This window comes from Lynx canadensis, chromosome E1, assembly GCF_007474595.2.
Source record: "Lynx canadensis isolate LIC74 chromosome E1, mLynCan4.pri.v2, whole genome shotgun sequence".
Classification (NCBI taxonomy): Eukaryota; Metazoa; Chordata; class Mammalia; order Carnivora; family Felidae; genus Lynx; species Lynx canadensis.
The window spans coordinates 19,524,586-19,550,134 of record NC_044316.2 but is presented as its reverse complement, the minus strand read 5'-3'; the positions used below and the strand labels follow the sequence as shown (position 1 = coordinate 19,550,134).

The 25,549-nt window shown below is 40.0% G+C and overlaps 1 protein-coding gene across 2 annotated transcripts in view; it reads left to right on the top strand.

The window, feature by feature from the left end:
• The window catches only part of CRLF3 (cytokine receptor like factor 3), a 43,531-nt gene extending 20,330 nt beyond the window's left edge, over positions 1-23,201 (top strand). The window contains exons 5-9 of one of the 2 annotated variants that reach the window (XM_030295375.1): positions 1,490-1,712; positions 2,392-2,524; positions 20,457-20,569; positions 21,431-21,708; positions 22,022-23,201. In XM_030295375.1, coding sequence (XP_030151235.1) covers positions 1,490-1,712; positions 2,392-2,524; positions 20,457-20,569; positions 21,431-21,687 — 726 coding nt within the window. In that variant the 3' untranslated portion in view covers positions 21,688-21,708; positions 22,022-23,201. Of the gene's footprint in view, positions 1-1,489; positions 1,713-2,391; positions 2,525-20,456; positions 20,570-21,430; positions 21,718-22,021 lie in introns of those variants that run through there. The other variant, XM_030295374.1, reaches the window with a different exon arrangement.
• The last annotated feature ends 2,348 nt before the right edge of the window (positions 23,202-25,549 follow it).

Below are 25,549 nucleotides of genomic sequence, written 5' to 3'. Positions count from 1 at the left end.
AAAACAAAGACTGTCATTCCATTTTTATTCTTTTGCCTGTCAGTGGACCTAGAGTTTCCAGTTTTTTGCTGTAAACATATTATTATTCATGTTTCCTTGTGTACATGTGTAAGATGTTTTTCTTAAGTGTATACCCAGTAAAATTATGAGGTCTTAGAGTATAGGATCCATACTCTGCTAGATAATACTAAGTTATCTTTAATGTGATTGTACCAGTGTTTCCACCAGCAGTGTATGAGTTCCTGTTACTCTGCATCCTGACCAATACTTGGCTTTGTCAGACTTTGTATTTTTGCCTATATGGTATCTCATTTTGGTTTTATTTATTTCTTTATTATTTATTTTTTTCTATATCTTTTTTTTTTTTTTTTAAGAGTGAGTGTGTGCATACGCGTGGGAGGGGCAAAGGGAGAAAGAGAGAAAGAATCTTAAGCAGGCTCCACGTCCAGCACCATCTCACCACTGTGACATCACAACCTGAGCCGAAATTAACAGTCGGACGCTTAACCGACTGAACCACCCCACCGGGCACCCATCCTTTTGGGTCTATAAATTTTTTTTAATGTTTGTTTATTTCTGAGAGATAGAGACAAAGAGAGGGCAGGGGAGGGGTAGAAGGAGAGAGAGTGAGACACAGAATCTGAAGCAGGCTGCAGCCTTTGAGCTGTCAGCACAGAACCTGATGCGGGGCTCGAAACCACAAGCCGGGAGATCATGATCTGAGCCAAAGTCGGTGCTTAACCAACTGAGCCACCCAGGCACCTCCCTCATTTTGGTTTTAGATTTCATTGTCCATGTTACAAATTTGGTTGAGTATTTTTATATATTTTTGGTTGCTTATATTTTAATTCTGTAGAATGTTTATTTTGGTCTTTTGTCCATTTCCTTATTGGGTGGTTTTTAAGTTTTAGGAGTCTTTTATATATTCTAGATATTAATTCTCTTGGTTATATGAATGATGTAGTTGTGGGGTTCTTTCTTTATTTAATTTTAATTTAATTTAATTTTTGTTATTTTAGAGAGAGCGAGAGAGCATATACTAGTGAGGGAGAGGCAGGGTTGGGGGTCGGGAGAGAGTCCCAAGGAGGCTCCACAGTTAGCATGGAGCCTGACATGGGGCTTGATCCCATGACTCTGGGATCATGATCTGAGCCGAAATCAAGAGACGCTCAACCAAATGAACCACCCAGGTGCACCTAGTTGTGGGATTCTTATCTTTGAATTTTGAATACTTTACCTTTGGCTTTATTGTATAGAAAACATACAATTCTTCAAAAGAAGAGTTTTCCAAATCAGACTGGGAAGTGTAAAACAATATGGCTCAATAAAGGAAAGAAGGGAAATAATGATGGCATATTTTCTGTGACCTTCCTGTGAATAGCCCACATTCAGTACATGGGCTTCTATGCTTGGCCCAAGAGTTCTTAAGCCATGATGCTGAGAGAAATTATTTCCTGATTTTTACCTAACATAAAACCTTTCTCCTTAGGTGGATGACGACTTTATAGCCCAAGATTACAGGCTCCAGTTCCGCAAATGCACTTCAAATCATTTTGAGGACGTATATGTAGGCTCTGAAACTGAGTTCATAGTATTGCACATAGACCCCAACGTTGATTATCAGTTCAGAGTCTGCGCCCGAGGAGATGGCCGACAGGAATGGAGTCCTTGGAGTGTCCCCCAAATGGGTCACTCCACGTTGGTGCCTCATGGTATGCTGTTGCCTTCTCACTCCTGAAGCTTCACTGTGTATCAGACCACTTGCACCTGTTCCGTCAGCACACTGACAACCACGTTTGCTGACAGTAAAACCTGAATCGATAAGAAAAACATGGAAACTGCCCTGTTCAAATTACTTCATGTGAATTTTGAGAAATTTTCATCAGTTCTTCTCTCCAGAGTCCAAAAATAGTGCCAGGCAGGATTATTAGCGTTCCCTAAATCCAAGGGCTTAAGTATTGCATCAGAATACTGATTTTTCAAATGAATGAGTATCAGGATGGAGGTCTTAGGATTTGAAATTGGTCTCTCCTAAAAAGACAAAACAAAATGAAATTGGTCTCTCCTGTATTACTACCTTAAAACATTTGGACTTACTTGTTAACTAGTTCTTAATCAGGTTGGAATAAGCTCAAACAGTTATGCTTCACCCTGATTTTATGAGGTAGGAGAGAGCTCTCACTTGATCTTCCATGCCACAATAGACTAGCATGTGTTTCGTGGTTTGTAGGGTTAACCAGGATACCCTGTCACTGCCTCTCTTCTTTTATGGAACTTGCCCATGACCCCTAAGAGCAGCCTCTTCTGCTTCCAAGTTTTATTTAATGTGTCTGTATTGAAGATACTCCTCACAGGGTTTCAATAATTTCAATATTTTTGCTTTTTAAAAAGAGTGGACAGCTGGCTTTGAGGGCTACAGCCTGAGTAGTCGAAGAAATATAGCCCTCCGGAATGATTCTGAATCCTCAGGTGTCCTCTACTCCAGCGCTCCGACTTACTTCTGTGGGCAGACATTGACATTCAGGCAAGTAGATATTACAGTATCTGTCATGCCTTAGGCAGCAGAGTGAAGTGCATAGAACATACATGAGCTTTGGATTCAAAGTAGACCTGAGTTTACTTCGTCATTTGTAGGGAGAGTTACTCTGGGGAGAGTTCCTCATTTCTCTCTGCTTTGGTTTTCTCATGTGTGTTCATAGGGTTATTACGAAGATGAACTAAGATAATGTATATAAGATGTCTCGCTTATGCCTGATACATAGCACATACTTACGTTTATCTCTTTTCTTGGGAGATAGAGGTAGGTAGACTACCTCTCAGAAGTCTATCTTAGGGGCGCCTGGGTGTCTTGGTCAGTTGAGCATCCCACTCTTGATTTCAGCTCAAGTTGCGATCTCAGGTTCGTGAGATCGAGCCCTGCGCTGGGTTCTATGCTGACAGCACAGAGCATGCTTGGGGTTCTCTCTCTCCCTCTGTCTGCCCCTCCCCTGCTTGTGCACAGGCATGCATGCACTCTCTCTCTCTCAAAATAAGTAGGTAAACTTTTTTAAAAGTCAATCTTAAAAAATCAGAGGCCAAGAATTTTTTTCCTTTATGAATGAATATGAGCAAGTCTCTGTGAAAGACAACCTGCTGGTGTAAACATAATGAGAATTACATACATAATGTATGTGATGTGTATAATTCTCTGTAAAATAGAACTGAAAGCAAACTCTCCTGCCACCAATCATTTTTCTGTTTCTTCATCCATTTCTTCCTGTATTAGAAAAATTTCCTTGTTTTCATGTTATCTGAGATGCGTTCTCTATAGTCCTATTTCTGAATAGGTCCTGCTAGAAACCAAAGCCCAGTTTTGATTTGGAAAAGCAGGGTAGCCAACTCTTCTTTAAGTTTTAAGTCCAGATCATCAGATTTTATGGTGAATGGTTGCTTAGAGTTTCTGTTGTTCTCAGTCCTTTGTCATATGAAGCTTGGAGAGTATCTGAAAGCTTTATGTAAGCTAATATGGCCATGTTCTCCCCCAGCCAAATCACCTTAACTGTCAGCAGTTCTCACAATATACTGGTTTATGCTTTGTCTCATTTAAAAAAAATTTTTAATGTTTATTTTTGAGAGAGTGAGTGAGTGAGTGAGTGAGTGAGGGGCAGAGGAGACACAGAATCTGAAGCTGGCTCTAGGCTCTAAGCTGTCAGCACAGAGCCCAATGTGGGGCTTGAACCCACAAACCGCAAGATTGTGACCTGAGCCGCAGTCAGAAGCTTAACTGACTGAGCCACCCTGCTCATTTTTGACACCTCCTCTCACACCTTAGGTTTTGAACAATGACTTAATAACCAGAAAGATACCAACAGAGAGAGAGAGAGAGAAATGAGTCTATTACCTGAAGTCCTCTTAGTTACTCCCTAAAGGGGAGTTCATGAGTTTTATTTGCTAACAAACGCTTTTTTTTATCTTATATCCTTTGTTTATAGAAATACTGCCATTAGTGAATCTCCGGAGAACAATGTGCTCCTGTGTAATGATAGGGCTTCCTGAGTTGATAGATTCAGGTCTGATATCTCAGACAGTAAGAATAGTACTCGTAGTAATAATAATTGCAGTTGATAATTAAATGACATTTATTACATGTGGGGTACTATTTTAAGCACTTATATTCATTTCTTTGTTTTCTAAGTTTATTTATTTGAGAGAGAGAGGTGGGGGGGCAGAGAGAGAGAGAATCCTAAGCACTGCATGGTCAGTGCAGAGCCAGATGCGGGGCTCGAACTCATGGAACCGTGAGATCATGACCTGAGCTGAAACCAGGACAGACGCTTACCTCACTGAGCCACCTAGGTGCCCCTATATTCATTTGATTCTTACAATAACCCAATAAAATAGGTATAGCTACCCATTTTAGGGATGAGGATATCAAGGCACACAGAAGTTAAGTCACTTACCCAGTGTCACATAACTGGTAAATGGCATAGCTAGTCTGTATTGTTTGTTTTTGTCTTCTTCACAGGAGAATAAATGTGATTGTAGTTAGTGTTGAAATGTACAGTTTCTCTATCAGTATCCTTAGCTCTTTTCCTTTTCCCTCTTCTGTGACCATTTCCCCCCCAGTGATGGTGACCTGATGCTCTCCTGCTCTTAAATGCTTCCTTAAGTATTTAATGTTCTTAAATGTGAACACAGGGGGAGGTCTGATAGATGGTGTACTCAGGTTTGTTTCTTATGTCATTCAGTAAATATTTAAGACATTGGAAATGACCCAAACTGGTGTCACTCTACTCACTATCTGTGGACCATGACCTGACATTTAGTAGTCCTCAGTAAACCATTTGTTCCTTCCTCCTCTTCCAAAGATGTCTGACCGGGCCCCACTTGGCAGAGTGATTAACCGAAACTTAGTTCAGCTCAGTATTATTGTAGCCAGACCCTTGCATTTTTGTCATTTTTCCTTTGAATGCGGAAAGAAAATATCTTCTCTCCGTGTTAAAAGCAATTGCAGGCATCAGCAGCTAAGTCAGAAGATGTGAGAGATGGGGGGCACCTCCTCTGTATAAGGGGGGAACAGACGGGCCAACTTGACTAAAGGTAAACTTTATTCAGTTTTTTGAGGGTGTTGGAAGGCCTTGCAGTTAGAGGGAAGATTATAGTCCTGTAGGCACTGCCCTGTTGCTCCCCCCAGTCTATTCCTGATGAAGTTGCCGGAATGTGTAGAGCTGCGGAAGCCAAGAAACCTGTTACTGGCGGGCTCCGTCAGTCTCTAGAGCCCTGTCTCATTTGGTGGCCAGGTCTGCAAAGCAAACTCCTCCTGCTAGGCCTCTCCTTGATTTCCTGCCTGAACATTCCTGCTCCCCTCTCCTTGCTTCTAAGATTTCCTGATCTTCCTGTTTTTTTAACCATATTTTTATTTTCTTTTCTCTACCACTTCCTTTCTTTAAAACAGCTTCTTTTCAAACAACCTTCCTTAATCCTAATAGCCTAGGAGGTTACTGTCATCTTTTATAGATGAAGAGACCAAAGCACAGGGAGTACATGACTTGCCACTATTTAGATCCTGCCAGTCTAGCCCTAAAAGTCTGTGCTTTTACCCACTGTGCTATCTGCCTCCCACAAGTCACATGTGGTGGTAAATCAAGGGGCAGTAGGCTGGCTATTTATTGTTATAAACTTTCTCTTTTAAAGAACACAAAAAGTTAATGTTACAGTTAGCATTATCAATTGCTGTGTAACAAATCACCCCAAAACTTAGAAGCTTAAAACAGCAATAGTCATTTATTTTGCTCAGGAAACTACAATTTGCAGAGTGTCAAGGACAGCTCATCTCTGCTTGTTTGTCGGTAGCTGCAGTAGTTTGATTAGGGATGGTGGATCTACTTTCCAGATGGCTCACTCACATGACTGGCAAATTAACCCTGGTTCTGTGTGCCTGTCTGTGTAGGCCTGTCCATGGGTTGCTTGGGCTTCCTCACAGCATGGTGGCTGGGTTCTAAGAATGAGCATCTCAGGAGATAGGAAGTAGAAGCTGCAGAGGCTGTCACTTTTTAAGGCCTGGGCCTAGAAATTGGCATAGTGTTAACCTTACCCCATTCTATTGTACATTCACAGAGTCTAGATCCCAGGAAGGGAATAGACCCCACTTCTTGATGGGAGAAGTGTCAAAAAATTTGGGGGCTTTATCTTAGAAATGGCATGGTTGATAGCTGTAAGAAAGGGGTTGCTTGGGATTTGTGAATTTGCTTTAATGCTTGCCTTTGGTTAAGCGTTAGCATTACCTTTTCTGAATAAATTTAAGCTTGAGGGGATCTTTCTTTTCAGTATAAGGCTGGTCTCTGTCATTACCAGGTGTATTTTCAATACTGATTGTTAGCCCAACAGGTCATAGTTGAATTAAGAAGTTAATTTGTTTTGGGGCGCCTAGCTGGCTCAGTAGGAAGAGTGTGCAACTCTTGGTCTCAGAGTCATGAGTTTGAGCCCTCATTGAATATAGAGATTGTATAAATGAATAAACTTTTTTTTTTTTTTAAAGAAGGTAGTTTGTTTTTTATTAGTCTTTGAAATCTTGTCGGTTCCTCCTTTTATAGAGACAGAATGCTCTGTCCTAGGGAGAATACAGCTTTGCTGGGTTTTGTATTTTGCCAAAGTGGTCCCCTCTAGAGATATGATATGTAGGCCTTTCAGGTTGGAATTTGGCTTTTATGACAGATGTGGAGAATGCCAGACAGAGAGTTTTCCCCATAAACTCTTGATTATGTACATTTGGATGAGATAAGATAGCTCCTTTCCTAAATAGATCTCTTTTAGGATTCTATACCCTAGTTTTTAGTTTGTCTGTAGGTGGAGGGTTACATGAAATCCAGAAGGTGTATCTACTCTGAAGTGTTCACATATAGCAACTCGTCCAAATAATCTAAGGAGTATTTCTTGGACCTTTTTCCTGTCCATACTCTTTCTTTGTTAAACTACTTTATTATTTATTATTTTTAAAATATTTAATCTGTACATCCAATGTAGGGCTTGAACTCATAACCTGAAATCAAGAGTCATGTGCTCTTCCAACTGAGCCAGCCAGGCCCCCCTAAAATGACTTGAAAAAAATTTTTTTTTAATATTTGTTTTTGAAGGAGAGAGAGACAGAGTGTGAGCAGGGGAGGGGCAGAGAGACAGGGAGACACAGAATCCGAAGCGGTCTCCAGGCTCTGAGCTTTCAGCACAGAGTCCGATGTGGGGCTCAAGCTCATGAGCCATGAGATCATGACCTGAGCCAAAGTCGGAAGCTTAACCGACTGAGCCACCCAGGTGCCCCTAAAATGACTTTTTTTTAATGTAAGGACAGTTCTCCTTATCAACTCTAGTCTTTGAATGAGGCTAATCATTTCGTTCAGCCTTTACTCCATTCAGATGGTATTTACATAAAGTACTTGGTATTGCCATGAGTGTGAAGTTTAGGAAGAAAAAAACCCACAGAATCTTTGATTAATCGTAGAGTAAGCAGTTTATAAATTAGTATAAGAAAGATCCAAGCTACTCTGCAATACAGAGGGAGGAAAAGTTACTTCTAGATGAGGGGTTGATGAGGCTTAGTGCAGGTAGAGGTGGACAGGCAGTTCAGGTGGGGAAACAAAGCAAGAATCAAAGATACGGAGTAGAAAAAGTACAAATAGCAAGTCATGAGTCTGGATCGGGTTAATAGAGATAGGCACTATAGTCAGAGGATCCCAGAAAAGTAGGCTATACTTTTGAACAGGCTGCATATATTTCTTTTTTAATTCCTCAAAGAAATACCCTTTTGAAGGTCGCCTGTGGCCATTTACAAGGAGGATATTTGACACTGCATATGGAGGTCTCCCCACCCCCCAACAAAGGCCTCACCAAGTGAAGTTTACATTTTCATTCTCTTGGGGAGGGAGACATGCTCTCCTTTTTACTTTTCATGAATTCACAAGTTGAGCTAGATGGTACAAAATAATAATGGTCAGCTAACATTTATTGAGCTTTGCTGTGTGTGTGGTTTTTTTTTTGAGTTTTTAAATGTTTATTTACTTTTGAGAGAGAGGGAGAGACAGAGGCATGAGCGGAGGAGGGGCAAAAAGAGGAGACACAGAATCTGAAGCAGGCTCCAGGCTCTGAGCTGCCGGCACAGAGCTGGACATGGGGCTTGAACTCACAGACTGTGAGATCATGACCCAAGCCGAAGTTGGACTTGGACGCTTAAACAACTGAGCCACCCGGGCGCTCCTAGTTCTTAAGGACTTAATGAGTTAATATCTATAAATCCTCATTACATCCTCATCAGGTAGACACATTTTATAGATATGGAAACTGAGATGTAAAAAGATTAACTGACTTGCCTGAGGTTGTGCCGATTGTTTATAGTGGGGCTGAGATTCAAATCTTGACAGTCTAGCCCCATAGGCCTCTATTCCGACTTAGTGAGGTGAAAGGTCGTTGGAGGGTGTTGAGCAAACGAATGACATCATCTGATACATGTTTTACAGGCCATTTTGGCTGCTGTGGGGAAACTAGTCTGTGAAGGGTGTGGGTACAAGCAGGGAGACCAGTCAGGAGACGGTAACAGTAATCTTGGTGAGAGTGAATGGTGGCTTGGACTAGGATGGAACAGTGGAGGTAACAATAAATGGTTAGAATCTGGATAGATTTTGAAGGAAGGACTGGCAAGATGTGTTGCTTGTGGGACGTGAGAAAGAAGGGAGTCCAGTGTGACTGCAGGGCTTTTGGTCTGAGTAACTGTTGACATAGAATTGTCATTTACTGAGGTATGTAAGAGGCAATTAGAGTGTATTTCTGAGTGAATATCAGTTTGTTCTTTCACAAATTAGTAAGTTTGAGTTCCTTACTGCACATACGAGTAAAGAGGTGGATAGACAGCTGGATACAGAAATCTGGAATTCAGTGGAGAGAACCAGGCTGGAGATATTAACTTGAGCGTTTTTAGATTGTAGATGAGTATTTAATTTAAAGCCATGAGACTGGGTGAGATCAACCAAGGAGTGAGTGTAGACAGAGAACATTGAAGGATTGTAACATTTAGCAGCCGGGGAGGGAAGAAAGCCATCAAAGGACTCTGAGGAGGAGGAACCAGTGGATGCCGTGTCCTAGAAGTCAAGAGAAGGAAGTGTTTCAAAGAGGAGGTAGTGTGGGCTCAGTCATGTCAGATGGCACTGATCCACCAGGTAAGAAAAAGACTGAGAATTGACTTTTGGGTTTGCAGTGTGGATGTCTGTTGGTGACCTGACATGAACGGTTCCAGGGACGTTGTGGAGAAGCCTTGGCGAGAGGGCTCAAAAGAGACCATGAGAGCTTCTGGGACCAGTGCCTATGTGGTGGCACCTTAGTTCTGAATTTTTTCCACTCGCAGAAACTTTTTGGAGTAATAAGGAGAATAGAGGTAGGAGGACCCGTGAGTGCTTTTTCAACAAAACTAAGATACAGAAAACTCAATTCCAAATTAGGTCTAAAGACTTCTGAAGCCACAGATAAGCAGGAAGTCCACTGAGGAAATCATGACAGTTTGCTGAGAGGAAAAAAAAAAAAGATTAGCGTGGAGGTACCAATCGTAGAAATCTCCAAATACTCAATCCCAAAAGGAGAAGGCCCCACTCTGGAGACTGTAAATAGGGCTAGGACTGAACAGTGCCTCAGTGCTCTGATTGAGGAAGCAGAGAGAAAAGATGTGGAAAATGCCTGAGCAAGTTTAAAATGCTTGATCTTAAGAAAGCAGGTGGTGACCGTGGTCAATGGTCTGTGAAGCAGCCTTTGAAGAAACCACAGAAGCTGAAGTCTGGCAGTAGAAGCTCTTTCGAAACACATTAGGTCTTGAGTGTCAGAGGAGACAGGACTAATAGAGGAGCCACATTATGAGGCAGTGTAGTTCTGCAGCGATGGGGGGATGACAGGCCATAGAGCTGTAAACCTGAGAGTTACCCGGGTTTCCCACCCACCCCCTTCATCCCTCCTATTACAGGAACCCGATGCATTAATACGAGCAACAAAACGTGAATGTCCACGGTGTCTATACAAAGATAGGATAAGGGAAAGAAATGAAAAAGATCGGCAAATCTTTTCTATAGATAATGAAACACCAGCAAAAGTAATTGCCAGAAACGAAGAGAAAACTGTATTCAGCGTTTCAACCTTAATTTAAAAAAATTAATCACAGTTATGAAGGAAGATTACAAAGATTAAATACAAGAACTCAGGGAAGAGATGGCTGAATAGCAGGAGGTGATGCACAGAGAGCAGGAATCTATGAAATGCTAGCTGCCAGAACTTAGCAGAGAGATAGAAGAAAAAGGCACTATTTCAGAAATCAAGACCAAATTACAAGAAGCACAAAGGAGATTGATAGCATGGGAAGCAGGGATAGTAATGAAAAATGAGCAAAGTGAAACAAAAATCAAAAAGGGATTCAAGAGAAAATGAAAGAAAAGAGATAAGCAAAAAGAGATCCAGCAAATGTAATTAGAGGCCCTGAGAAAGGAAATCAGAACCGTGGGAACATAATACCTTAAAATACAATTCAAGAAACATTTCTGAAATAAAAGTTTCTATTTCTAATTTATCTTGATTTTTTAAAATCAGTAATGGCTGTAGAACTTTGTGACGTATCTTCTCTGCATCTCTCTGCCCACTCTCAAACTCTTACTGCAGTGATATACACCAGGAGATGTTCTTTTTTTTTTTTTTTTTAATGTTTGTTTATTTTTGAGAGAAAGAATGCACGTGCACACACACGGGGGTGGGGCAGAGAGAGAGGGGGACAGAGGATCCCAAGTGGCCTCTATGCTGGTAGCAGAGAGCCCAGTGGGGGGCTCAAACTCACAAACCATGAGATCATGACTTGAGCTGAAATCGGACGCTGAGCCACCCAGGTGCCCTGTGAATAGGTGTTATAATGTTAAATTAACTCTGCATTCCTGGGATAAATCCTACCTGATGGTATTGCTTTCTGTTTCACAGTACTGGTTTGATTTTGGTGCTATTTTTATTTTTTTTAATCTAATCTATATTCATGAATGAAATTGGCCTGTAATTTTTCTCTTACAATTTGTGTGTCAAGATTATAAAAGCCTCATGAAATAATTGGGTGATCTTTCCTCCCTGTTTTCTTTCTGTTTTTTTGTTTTGTTTCATTTTTTAATTTTACATGATAGATTATCTCTTCCTTGAAGGTTTCATAAAGCAGTCTGGATCAAGTAACATTCTTATATGTATATGGGCAGTTTTTTCACTTTTTAAAATTTTACGGAAGTAAAAATCAGTCTTGGGGTGCCTGGCTGGCTCAGTCAGTAGAGCATGTACCTCTTGACCTTCTCAGGTTGTGAGTGCAGCCCCCACATTGGGTGTAGAGCTTATAATTTAAAAAAAAAAAAAGTCCGGGTGCCTGGGTGGCTCAGTCAGTTGAGCATCTGACTTCAGCTCAGGTCATGATCTCACAGTTTGTGGGTTCGAGCCCCACATCCGGCTCTGTGTTGACAGCCTGGAGCCTGCTTCGGATTCTGTGTCTGCCTCTCTCTGTGTACCGCCCACCCCCACCCCCCCCCACCCCCCCCGCCCGGCTTGCACTTGTCTCTGTCTCTCTCTCTCTCACTCTCAAAAATAAACATGAAAAAGAAAAGTCTTTTTGTAGTACAGTTCTGAGTTTTGACAAATGTGTTGAGTCATGTATCCACTGCCACAATCAGGTACAAAACAATCTCATCACTTCGTAATATTCCCTTGTGTTATCTCTTGTGTTAACCCCGCCTCTCTCTGTCAACTACTGATTTGTTTTCTGTTTGTATAATTTTGCCATTTCAGAATGTCCTACAAATGGAGTGGTATATTAATAATATGGAGTTCTCTCTCTCTATTATATATGTATGTAGTATGTGCAGTTTAGTCCTTTATTAATATTATTTTATTGTGTGGATATATCAGTTTATTTACTAGTTGAAAGACATGAGTTGTTTCCAATTTGGGGCCATAAGAAAGCCTCTTTAAACATTTGTCTACAGGTTTCTCTGTGAACACAAGCTTCCATTTCTCTTAAGTAAACGAATATCTTCGATGACAATTGCTGGGTCATACTGTGTTTACTTATCTGTCTAATGAACTGTCAAACTGTGTTCCAGAATGGCTGTAACCATTTTACATTCCCTCCAGCACATATGAGATTTTCAGTTCTTCATCCTTGTTGGTATTTGGTATTGTCAGTTGTATTGGTTCTTCTTTTCTTTTCTTTTTTTTTTTTTTTTGAGAGAGGAGAGCAAACACACAAGTGAGCAGGGGAGAGGGGCAGGGGAGATGGAGAGAAAGATCTTATGCAAGCTTCATGCCCAGTGCAGAGCCCCATTTCGAGCTCAATCTCACAAACATGAGATCGTGACATAAGCCAAAATCGTGAGTTGGATGCTTAAGACTGAGCCACCCAGGTTCTCCATTTGTGCTTTTTTTTTTTTTTTTTAAGTTTGTTTATTTATTTTGAGAGCCAGAGAGCAGGGGACGGGCACAGAGAAAGACTCCCAAACAGGCTCTGCCCTGTCCGCACAGAGCCCGATGATCACGGTCGTGATCTTGAACCGTGAGATCATGACTTGAGCCAAAATTAAGAGTTTGATGCTTAACCAACTGAGCTCCAGGCATCCCCACTTTTGACTGTGAAGTTCAGCTAGTCTATATACATGTAGTTGTACCTCACTGTGGTTTTAATTTTCTTTTCTTTGATAGCTAAAAGATAGCATCTTTTCGTGTGTTCACTTATTGGCCATTTATATATCTCCATTGGTGAAGTGTCTTTTCAAACCTGTTGTCTGTTTAAAAAGATTTTTTTTTATTACTGAAATTTTATGAATATAATGTTTTGTTAAGTATATGTCTTGAAAATATTTTTTACCGATGTCTTTTGTGGAGAAGTTGTTAATTTTGATGAAATACAATTCATCAGTTCATGTAGTACTTTTGGTGTTGTATCTAAGAAATCTTTGCCCAAATGCAAGGTCATAAGGTCTCCTATATTTTCTTCTAGACACTTTATATTTTTAAATTTTACATTTAGATCTCTGAGCTATTTTGAGTTACTTTTAGTATAATGTGTGAAATATGAGTTGAATTGTGTTTGTTTTGCATCTGGTCCAGTAGTCCCTGCACTATTTGTTGAAAAGACTGTCCTCTATCCATTGAATTGCCTTTCACCTTTGTCAAAAATCAGTTGACAGTGTGGGGAACTGTTTCTGGACTGTTTCATTGATTTATGTGTTTCTCCTTTCCCAGAACTAAAATCTTGATTACTGTAGCTTTATAGTAAGTTATCAAATCAAGTAATGTGATTTTTCCAACTTTATTCTTTTTTTATTTTGGTTATTCTGGTGCCTGTGTCTTTCTATTTAACTTTAGATTCAGCTTGTCCATTTCTAAGAGAAATTTTTTTCCTGGGATTGAGATTGCCTTGAATGTATAAATCAGTTTGGGAGTAATTGGTATTTTAATATTCTGATTGTTCCAATCTATGGACATGGTATATTTCTTTCTTTCTTTCTTTCTTTCTTTCTTTCTTTCTTTCTTTCTTTCTTTCTTTCTTTCTTTCTTTCTTTCTTTCTTTCTTTTGAGAGTAAGTGAGCTTGAGTAGGGGAGGGTTGGAGAGAGAGGGAGAGAGAAAATCCCAAGCAGGCTTGGCACTGTCATTGCAGAGTGTGATGCAGGGCTCAGTCTCACAAACCATGAGATTATGACCCAAGCCGAAATCAAGAGTTGGTTCAACTGACTAAGCCACCCAGGCACCCCTGGGTATGGTATATTTCTTAATTTAGTTTCTTTTTTTTAAGACAACATTTTGATTTTATTGTTTAACTTTTTTTAATGTTTATTTTTGAGGGACAGAGACAGAGCACAAGTGGGGAGGGCAGAGAGAGGAAGATACAGACTCTGAAGCAAGCTGCAGGTTCTGAGCTGCCAGTCGGCACAGAGCCAGATGCGGGGCTCGAGCTCACGAAACCATGATACCATGACCTGAGCCAAAGTCAAATGCTTAACCAACTGAGCCACCTCAGCCACCCAGGTGCCCCAATTTAGTTTTTTAAACGATGTCTTTCATCAGTATTTTGTCATTTCTCTCTCTTTTTTTTTTTTTTTTGCCTCATCACACTGGCTAGGAAGCATGATTCTGAATAGCAGTGTTGAAAAAAAGCCTTCAGTCTTTCACATTAAGTATGAATGGTAGCTGTAGGTTTGAGGGTTTTTTAAGACTTGTTTTTTTTATATAAATTATGTTTTTTACATTTATTAATTTTGAGAGAGAGGGAGAGAGAATGTGTGCAGGGGAGGGGCAGAGAGTGAGGGAGAGAGAGGATCCCAAGCGGGCTCTGGCTGCACTATCAGCACTATTAGCTAACCTCACAAAGTGAGATGGGGAAGTGTTTCTTCCTCTTTTGTGTCCAGAACTGTTTGTGTAGAATTGGTATTATTTCTTCCTTAAGTGTTTGGTAGAGTTCACCAGTTAACCATCCTAGAATTTTCTTTGTCGGAAGATTTCCAATTTCTATAATAAAGGACTATTCAAGTTATCAGTTTTGTTTTGAGACAGGATAAAAGCTGTTTTAGGATTTGTATGGTAAGGAACGTATTTCTATTTCAAATATATTTCAAAAATCCTTCTTTGCCATGACTTGACAAGGCATCCCTTCTTTCTCTTACTCCTGACGTGTCAAGCTGTGCCATGACCCTCTTTGTCGACACACGGCTCATTCTCTCTTCTTGGGCCAGTCTTCCTGTTAGTGACACACAGACTGACTGGCTATGTTCTGGAAGCACTTGCAGGCCTCCCGGCAGTGTGTGAGGTACTCATGTCGCTGCAGACCTGGCTGTTTTTATTCCATCTGCAGCTGCTAGGCCAAAACAAAAACTTTATTTTATTTCTTCTGTTTATCATAAAGCTGGGTATTTTTCATATATTTCTTAGCGACGCAACTGAATTTTTGGATTTTTGTCCAAGCATTCACTGTGAAGAAAAAAGTTTGAGGTTGTATAATAAAAAGAGTGTCACTTAAACGCAATCAAAGTTAGCCAAAGTGCAGAATAATAGGGATAATAGATTAGCTTTCTTGTTGCCATCGAAATTGCTCCTCTTTGTGGCCCTGTTCTTTCTCAGAATATTTTGCCTAGGACTTTCTACTACTTTCGTCTATGCAGTGGATGCATTTCTAGTGGCTTTGTGCTCGCACCCACGAACCGTGAGATCGTGACCTGAGCTGAAATCAAGAGTCGGACGCTTAACCGACCAAGCCACCCATTTGCCCTGTAGTTTTCTTTCTTATATAGTTTCTTACAAAACTTGTTATGTGAAAGAACACCTACAGTAGTTTTTTTAGGATATAATGTCCTCCCTACTTGTCTTGTAATTTAAAAATTCAGTGATTTTAAACTTTCGTTCTATTTCTTAGTGAACTATGAAAATAATTCTGTGTTTCAGGCATATTGGCTATTTATTTTCCTGGTTCATTCCATTTTCAGAGCAACTTTTGTAAACTTTTTATGCTGTGCTGGTCTTATTTATTACGTGCTGTTTTGGTAAGATGCTTTTAGGAATTACTTTGTGATTTATTCAAATTAGGAGGGTTTTTTTCTTCCTAGGATTTCTTTTCTCTCACTGCGTTGAGGACCTTTTCTGTATTACTATCTTTAATTAATTTCAAGACATTTTAATTGAATTCTTGGTTTAAAATGTTTAATAACTAAAAAAATGTATACTTGCAACAAGTTGGCCAGACACAAGGTTAAAAGCATAGTCCTCCAGGGGAGCCCGGGTGGCTCAGTCAGTTAAGCGTCCGACTCCTGATTTCAGCTCAGGTCATGATCTCACACTTTGTGAGATCAAGCCCCACATTGGGCTCTGCACTAACAGTGTGGAGCCTGCTTAGTATTCTCTCTCTCTCTCCCTCTTTCTCTGCCCCTCCTCTGCTCAAGCTCTCTAAGCAAACAAACATTAAAAAAAAAAAAGCGTAGCCTCACTTTAGGTACCAGCTGCAAGTTTAGGGGTCTCCAAGGCCTCCCCTCACTTCTAACTACATGGAAAACTACAAATCCCAGGGTTCCCACGACCACCCTCAAATTCTGTAATTTGCTAGGATGACTCGCAGAACTTAGGAAAGCACTACACTATGATGAGAGTTTTGTTACAGCAAAAGGATACAAATGCGAATCCACCAAAGGGAGAGACCCATAGTGCAAGGTCTGAGGGGTTCCAAACATGAAGCTTCCATTGTTCTGTGGGATACCTGGCCCTCTAGCATGACAGTACTCAAACTTTCTAGTTTTCCTTCTGCCATTAATTTCTAGTTTCATTCTGTTGTGGTCAGAAAATGTATGTAGTGTGATTTTAGTATTCTTAAATTTGTCGTGACTTGTTGACCTAACATGATGATTCCAGGAGAATGTTCCACATGTGTTTGTGGAGAACATGTATTCATTCTACTTCTCTTGGGTAAAATGCTCTGTATATGTCTATTACATTCTTTTGGTTTACAGTGTTCAAATCCTCTGTTCCTTATCGATTTTCTGTCTGTTCTGTTTTCTTAAAAATGGGATATTGAAATCTCCTACTATTATTGTGTAACTATTTTTCTCTTCAGTTCTCTCATTGTTCATTTTCTATATTTGATCTGATGTTGGGTGCACATATGTTTACAATTGTTATCTCTTCCTGGTAAGTTGACCCTTTTTAATTATATAATGTCTTTCTTTGCCTCTTTTGTTATTTTATAACATAAAGTCTATTTTGTCTGATGGAAGTATGGCCATCTCTGCTGTCTTTTGCTTACCATTTGTATGGAGTATCTGGATCTTTTATATTCATCAGCCACTCCAATCTTTCCAGTGGGAGAGTTTAATCCATTTAGATTTTTAAAACTTTATTTTAGAGAGAGAGCACGCGATGGAGGGATAGAGGGAGAGAGAAAGAGAGAATCGTAATCAGGCTCTATGCTTAGTGTGATGTGGGCTCGATCCCATGATCCTGGGATCATTACTTGAGCCGAAATCAAGAGTCAGCTGTTCAACTGACTGAGCCACCCAGGTGCTCCAATCCATTTATGTTTAAAGTGATTATTGATAGAGAAGGACTTATTATTGCCATTTTGTCATTGCTTTCTGTCTTGTAGCTTTGTGTTTCTCTTCTTCTCTTGCTGCCATTCTTTGTGTTTTATTGTTTTGTTTTGTGTTTTTGTTTTTTTGTAGTGACATACTTTGATTCCTTTTTTATTTTCTTCAGTGTGTCTTCTGAAAGTATTGTCTTTGTGGTTGCATGGGGCTTACATAAAACAGCTTATAGTTATAACAATCTCTTTTAAGCTGATAACTCCCACACTGTACGTCATTGATGTCATAAATACATCTTTTCATATTGTATATCCATTAACATCTTTTAGTTATGTTATTTTTTATCTTTTGCCTTTTAACTTCTACACCAGAATTAAAAGTGATTTATCCACCACCATTACAGTATTATGGTGTTCTGTGTTTATATATTTACCTTTACCAGGGAGCTTTATACTTTCACATACTTTCATGTTGCTATTTACAGTCTTTTCATTTCAACTTGAAGGATTCCTTCTAGCATTTCTTGTAAGGCAGGTCTGCTGTGGATGACCTCCCTCAGCTTTTGTAGGGATGCCTATTTCTTCCTCATTTTTCTAAAGGACAGTTTTGAGATATTGTATTCTTGGTTGGCAGAATTTTTTTTCCTTTAAGCACTTTGAGTGTATCACCTCACTCCTTTCTTTCCTGCAAAGTTTCGACTTAGAAATCCACTGATAGTCTTATGTGAGCTTCCTTGTACCTGATGAGTCACTTTTAAACACTGTGTCTTTGACTTTGGACAGTTTGTAATGTGTTTCAGCGTGCTCTCTTGGGTTCATCCTAGTTGGTCTCCAGTAGGCTGCTTCTTCCCAAAACTTCATATCTGGGAAGTGTTTAGCCATTGTTTCCTTAAATGAACATTCTGCCCCTTTCTCTTCTCCTGTAAGTCTCTTAGACTTTCTTCATGCTTTTTTTCCTTGTGATTGGATAATTTCAAAAGACCTGTATTTTGATGTTTTTTTCTTCTGCTTGATTGTGTGATATTGCACTCCTCTTGTGAAGTTTTCAGGTCTTACTGTATTCTTCAGCTCCAAAATACCTGTTTGGTTATTTTTTATATTTTTCATCTCTTTGTTGATATTCTCATTTTGTTCGTGTCTTATTTTCTTGGGCTTGTAGAGCATCTTTATGATGGTTGTTTTGAATTATTTGGATATTTTTGAGACCTATTTTGTTTTTTTGTTTGGGTCTTTTTTCCCAGCTTCTTTATATGTCCTATAATGTTGTGTTGGGATCTGTACACATGAGAAAACAGCCACCTCTGACAGTTTTTATGATCTGGTTTTGTATAGGAGGTGACCCTCGCACGTGAACCCAGCTAGAGATTCTGGGGGCCTCAGAAACCTTTTTTTGGGAGAACGTGACTTTCCTGGGCTGAGTGTTGCGGGTCTTTCCGGAGCTCATAGTCTCTTGCTCCCTCTGGTGCCTGTTGGTGCCACGGCTGTTCTCTGATGTGACAGCAGCAAGCCGCCTGCCTCTTTCTTGTACTCAGTGGCCGCCAGGTATCCAGAGCCCGCCAGCTCCCCAGCAGTGCCCACATCAAGTGAGACAGATATCATTGCCTTGAGCAGCCCTATGAAAAGTTGGCGCAGAAGCACATTTGCCTCTTCTCCCTTCCTCGCGAGGGAGAGAAGCCTGAAGTTATGAACCTTCTCCCAGTCACACCACTCACATTTCTTTGCTCTTTGCAGCATTTGGGAAGCCATACTATGCTCACTCTGTCAGTTCTCCAAATGAGGCATCACAGAAATTAGTCCTTCAGGCAACCTTCCAAAGAGTTAGAATGCTGGATTATGGGGCGCCTGGGTGGCTCAGTTGTTTAAGCATCCGATTTCAGCTCAGGTCATGATCTCGTGGTTCGTGGGTTCGAGCCCCGTGTCGGGCTCTGTGCTGACAGCCCGGAACCTGGAGCCTGCTTCAGATTCTGTGCCTCCCTCTCTCTCCTCCTCTCCTGCTCGTGTTCAGTCTCTCTCTCCCTCAAAAATAAACATTCAAAAAAAAAAAAAAATAGAATGCTGGATTAATGCTTCACTCCCCTCCCTCTCTCTCTCCCTCTCTCCCTCTCTCTCTCACCCCCTTTCTCCCCCTCTCCCTCTCCTTCCCTCTCCCCCCCACCCCCCCAAAGAAAAAGTCAGAAGCCAGGTGTTCTTACCAGGCACTGAGCTGTGGTAGCTTGGAAGAGGGACTGACTTGGGAAAGTGAAATGTCTCTTGTTACCCATTGCAGTGTAGCTGTTTTCAGCGTTGTGCTCCCCTGGGGGTACTGTCACTTCTTAACTGGATTCTGGAGCGCTCAGAAAGGTGTTTCTGAGTATCATTGTGAAAGCCATGTTTCTGTGGTAGAGTGAGGACTGGGACTCCCAATTCTGCTATAACAGTGACGTCACTGTCCTCTTTAAGACTGCCGCCAGTTCACAAGTGCAGTGACTTCAGAAACCTGGCTACGTATTTATCTTGATCTTGCGTATTTGCCACTTTGCAACATAAGACATTTTGAGGCTCTGCTGACTAGAAATCATCACCTCTTCCCGTGGTAAAGCTACATCTTGTTCCTTGCTAATTTTTCTTTTTCTGTCCTTGCAAAGTCTGGCTTTCTGGAACAGAGGGAAAGATGCATCTGGTGGTAGAGATATAGGTTGACTTTATATTTAAGGTTCCTATTTCTGGAGGGCATGATGATGTATTTTGAGACTAAAACACAAAAAGAAATGCTTCAACTTTCCACACATGAAGTCCTCCAAGCAAAGTATGTTCGTAACTATATTACCCATTTGATAAAGACTAGAGTGTCTATTTCTTAAAGGCTTTAAAAACTTGACAAACAGTAATCAAACCATTGCTTACACTCTCACGTTCAAGGTTTAGGTGATGGCAGCAACAGTCACATTTATTATAATGGCAAGTATGACATGACAGGCTTTCTAGAATATATGTCCAGAGCCAGAACATAAAATGGAAATGCGTCGTCACAGCTGCAAGTAGTTAACGTACACCCTGCGATTAGAATGCCTGAGTTGCCGTCATGGGCCCAGCACTCAGCCAGGCGATCAGGGTCAGGGTATTTAGCCTCTTTTTAATCCTGTTTCTTCTCACGTATAAAATGGGTATGGTAATAATGAGGTACTACCTACCTCATGGCTTGTTACGTGAATCGAATGAGGTGATTGGCAGATAGATACAGAATGTTTAGAATAGTGCCTGGAATTTAGGAAGTGCTGAATCATTGTTAGCTATTACTAAGAGCAATTATGATGACATTGTTCTTTTTAACCTTAGTAACTGTTACAGATCATATTTAAGAAAAAAAAAAAGATTAATGACTTTCTCCCTCATTTACAGAGTTGAGACTGTGGGCCAACCAGACAGAAGAGACAGTATAGGAGTGTGTGCAGAAAAACAGAATGGCTATGACTCTCTGCAGCGTGACCAAGCAGTGTGCATTAGTACAAATGGTAAGAGATACACAACTGCTCTCCTCTTTGAAATACATGAATTACTGTGGTAACATCTGAACCTATTCCAACATCACGCATTTGTAGCAGGACACGAGAAAGTTCAAGTCTTTATGACATACCTATATGGCTACTACGTACCAGGCATTATTCTGTTCCCTTTATAAATAGTAAATTATTTAATCCTTTTAACAACTTGTTGAAGTGGGGAGTCGTAGTATACCCATTTTATAGATGATGAAAACTGAGCCACAGAGAGGTTAAGTGACCAGCTTAAACTCCCTTAGCTTAGAGGTGACTGTGGGATCTACACCAGGGAGTCTACCTCTGGATTCTGTGTATATAGGGCATCTAAACTCAACACAGATCGATGAAACGAAGAGAGTGTTGACTTAATTTGTTTTATCTCCGTAGGGTTCTTTGGCCCCTTACTCTACCGTAATCACACTTTTAAAATCCCCTCTGAAGATGTGTTACTATTTCCTGGTATGGGTCAAGCAGTAGGTAGAAAAAGACTCTTTATTTCACGTGCAACAACAGTCTTTCTGTTTCACAGGATGTAATCTTGTAATGGAGTCAAGTTTCTTTTGATCCCATCCACATTGGAAACTCAGTCTCTGTTCTAAAAGAGTAGCACCCTCGACCAGAACTGTGAAATGTGATTAAAGCTTTAACTTTTTCTCCTGCCTTGGGGATGGCGGTTAATTAACATATTGAGATGCATTCTCTTTGACCAGTTGGCGTTCCAGAATGTTTTCTTGATGTGAGTTAGGAAATTAGCTGTGTTATCAGTAATCTAGAATCCGTTTCATTTCTTCATTATTGCTCACATGTAAATGACTCTTTACCTTAACATTTTAGGTGCAGTTTTTGTAAATGGAAAAGAAATGACTAATCAGTTGCCAGCAGTTACTTCTGGGTCCACTGTCACATTTGACATTGAAGCTGTGACTCTGGGATCCACCAATAATAACGAAGGAGGAAACTTCAAGCTTCGAGTAACTATTAGTTCGAATAACAGAGAAGTGGTTTTTGATTGGCTACTGGATCAATCTTGTGGTTCTCTTTATTTTGGATGCTCATTTTTCTATCCTGGATGGAAAGTGTTGGTGTTCTAGATTTTTGGATGATTGGCTTTGGTTTGCAGGGTTTTATTTTTTTTTTTTTTTTTTTTTTTTTTTTTTTTTTTTTTAAACTTTTTTTTCCAACGTTTATTTTTGGGACAGAGAGAGACAGAGCATGAACGTGGGAGGGGCAGAGAGAGAGGGAGACACAGAATTGGAAACAGGCTCCAGGCTCTGAGCCATCAGCCCAGAGCCCGATGCGGGGCTCGAACTCCCGGACCGCGAGATCGTGACCTGGCTGAAGTCGGACGCTTAACCGACTGCGCCACCCAGGCGCCCCTTTTTCTTTTTTTTTTTTTTTTTTTTTTTTTTTTTTTTTTTTTTTTTGGTTTGCAGGGTTTTAAATGTAGCTGTCCTCAGCTCAGTATAGTTGAAATTGGTTAAAAAAATTGTTAGATTCATCTCTCAGTTAAGCCATTGAAAATGGAAATTGTTTACTGGATTTATTTGGAACATTTTAGCAAGAAAAGATTTGACTATTGTGGACAAAACTGTAGTGCAGTCAGTTTTACTTTTAGCGTAGTGTTAATTGGAATATCAACATCACGATAAAAATCAAATTGGCTTTTAAAGTATGAGGAGATACAGAAAGCCCTGTACCCTTCTACTGTACTTCTTTAAAAGCTGGTTATTAGACCAGAAAAACCTAGTGTAACATTATTTTATTAAACCTCTATCTTTTAAGGATCCAAGGCCACGTAAGACTTTAGGATAAAACAACAGGACTAGACCAGCCAGAGGCCAGAGTTCTGTAATATGCCTTCACTTGTGTGCTCTCCACGTGAGTGTTGAGTATGCTCTCCATATTCACGTATCTGTAAGCAGTATTGAATTTTATCTCCTGTTCAGTGATCTTGAAGTCCCAAAAGTGTGATAGGTTTTGTGTTTTTTTAAATTACTGAGCACATGTCTACAATAGGCAAGTACTTGCTTTTTTCTTTCCTTGCAGTTCGATTCATGATAGTTTGGAGGATTTTTACAGGGTAAAACTACGAAGTAGTACGTACAGCAGTGGCCATTCTCACGTATGTCATGTGCACATGTGCATGTCCAGCCTCAGTGATGTATGTGTTACTCCTGATAGGGTATGAGCTACAGCCCAGTTTAATATCAGTTTTATAAATGGTCTGTTAGTGGACCAAACAAATATAGGCTAAATACTTGACCTATTTTTTGGAAAACTTCAATTTGTTTAAAATATTTATTTGAAGGACTTAGTGTGTAAAAATGATTAGCTTAACTTGCTATACCAGCCTACAGATTTTTTTTAATGTGAATTTTTTTCCTTCATTTTTAACAGTAGAAATGTGGAAACGCAAGTTTGATATTTTTGTAAGATAATTTATTTGGGGATTCACATTCCCTGTTGGACAATCATGACCTTTTTCCCTTGCTTTTTTATATACAAGTAAGTCGCTTTCACCTGTTTAGTGACCATTAAGAAGATGTACTAGAGTGTAGATGTCTCGTCCAGCTGTCTGAAACAAAATAAAAACCTCAAAGTTAAATGTGTGTATTTTTTTCTTCTGTGAGATGTGATGAATCCAATTTTAATCTTTACTTTTAAGTAGAGGGAGGAAAGGATTTCTTGTGTCTCCAGTCATTTTAATGCAAATACCATTGTAACTTGTTGTCAGGTTACTTAGGCTTTATCTTCTGTGTATCTGATACTGAGCATCGTGCCTGACATATAATGTGTGTCCAGTAAAAGTTGGATTGAATGAATACGGATGGGTTATTTTCTCCAGAATGTTTTCATCTCATTTCCTTCATTTGTCAGTTCCTTATTGAACCTCATTATTTCTTATCCTCTGCAGGAGGGCGACATCTTACATTTATATCCTTAGAATCTGCCCTTTCACAAAAATGACTAAAACCTGACTTAATTCTAGATAGGAGTGGATTGCAAAATTTCAACTCTGAAGCTACTTTAAATACTGTGGGGTTTTTTTGTTTTGTTTTGTTTTTTTAAGATTTTATTTTTGGGGATGCCTGGGTGGCTCAGTCAAGCTAAGTGTCTGACTCTTAGTTTCAGCTCGGGTCATGATCTCCTGGTTTGTGAGTTCGAGCCCCACGTTGGGCTCTGTGCTGACGGTGTGGAGCCTGCCTCGGATTCTCTCTCTCTCTCTCTCTCTCTCTCCCCCTCTCCCTCTCCCTCGACCCCCCTCAAAATAAATAAATAAACTTTAAAGAATAATAAAAAGAGTTTTTAAAAAAAGGTTTTAAGTAATCTCTATACCCAGTGTGGGGCTCGCACCAGGAGTCTCGCATCAGGAGTCTCATACTCCACTGTGACAGAGCCAGCCAGGTGCCCCTGCTTTTTTTTTTGCCCCCTTGAACTGTGAACATAAGATTTTGTTAAAAGCCAACTCATTCTGTTTAAACAGATAAAGGAGCCCAGTATTCCAAATCTATTTGTATGCTTGGAGGGATGAGAGAGTTTGGGTGATGATAATTAAAACGATAATAAGAATTGATCTTTATTGAGCCCCTACTACGTGCCAGGCACAATGCTGAATTTTCAGAATACATTTATTATCTCATTTAATCCACATGATATATACTGTACTGTTATTACTGTTATTCTACTTTAGAGACAATAGAACTTAGGCACAAGAGATGTGAACTAATTTGTCTAAGGTCAAGACTAGTTACTAGCCTAGTCAGGATCCTAGCCCAGACCCGATTAGGTCTGGAGCCCCTACTCATAACCGTTGTGCTCCTGGGAAGAGTGGACACTACGGGGAAAGCCTCAGGTGTAGGTAAGAATCAGCCATGGGATCAATGATAGCAGTTGTTGGAGTAGCACGTTATCTTTATATGTTCTAGATGCTAGTGCTTTGTTGGATTTATGGTCTGCAAATACCTGGTCTCTGGCTGGTCTTTGCATCCTTATACCAGGGTCTTTTCCAGAATAAAAGTTTCTACTGTTGATGAAATTGAATTTATTAATCTTTCCTTTTATGATTGTGCTTTTGCTCTCCAGTCTGTGAACTCTGCCTAGCCCTGGACCCCAAAGAGTTTTTCCTGTGTTTTTTCCCGAAAGTTTTAGAGCTTAACCTATTACATTTATGTTTGTGATCCATTTTGATTTTTTATAAGGTTAAGTTTCACTTAGGAACATATCTGTTCATATGGCTGATCCGTTGCTCCAGTGTTGTTTGTAGCAAAGGCTGTCTTTCCTCCATTGATCTGCTGTTGTCCCTTTGTCCAAAATCAGTTGGACATATTTGTGTGAGCCTGTTTCTAGGCTCTTCGTTCCACTGATCTGTGGGTCTGTCCCTCTGTCAATACCACACAGTGTGATTACTGTAGCTATATAAGGTTTTAAAATTGGGTAGGCTGACTTCTCTTTTATTCATCTTTTAAAAAGTTGTTTTAATGGGGCGCCTGGCTGGCTCGGTTGGTAGAGCATCCTACTCTTGATCTCGGAGTTGTGAGTTCGAGCCCCACGTTGGGTGTAGAGATTACTTAAAAAAGAAAAAAGGTGAAAGAGAAATTTTAGGTATTCCAGTTTCTTTGCCTTCCCATGTAGATTTTAGAATATGTTGTTTATATCTACAAAAAATCTTGCTGAGATTTCTATAGGCATTGTGTTAAAGCTATCAATTTGGGAAGAGTTGACATCCTTGCTATGTTGATTCTTCCAATCCATGAATACGGTATGTTTCTCCATCCATTTAGGTTTTTGATTTCTTTTACCTGCATTTTGTAGTTTCCAGCATACAAGCTGAGTTTTGTTACATTGACACCTAAGTGTTTTGTTTTGTTTTATTTTAGTGATTGTAAATGGTATTGTATTTTTAATTTTGGTTTTCACATGTTCATTCCTAATATATAGAATATGTCTTTGTAG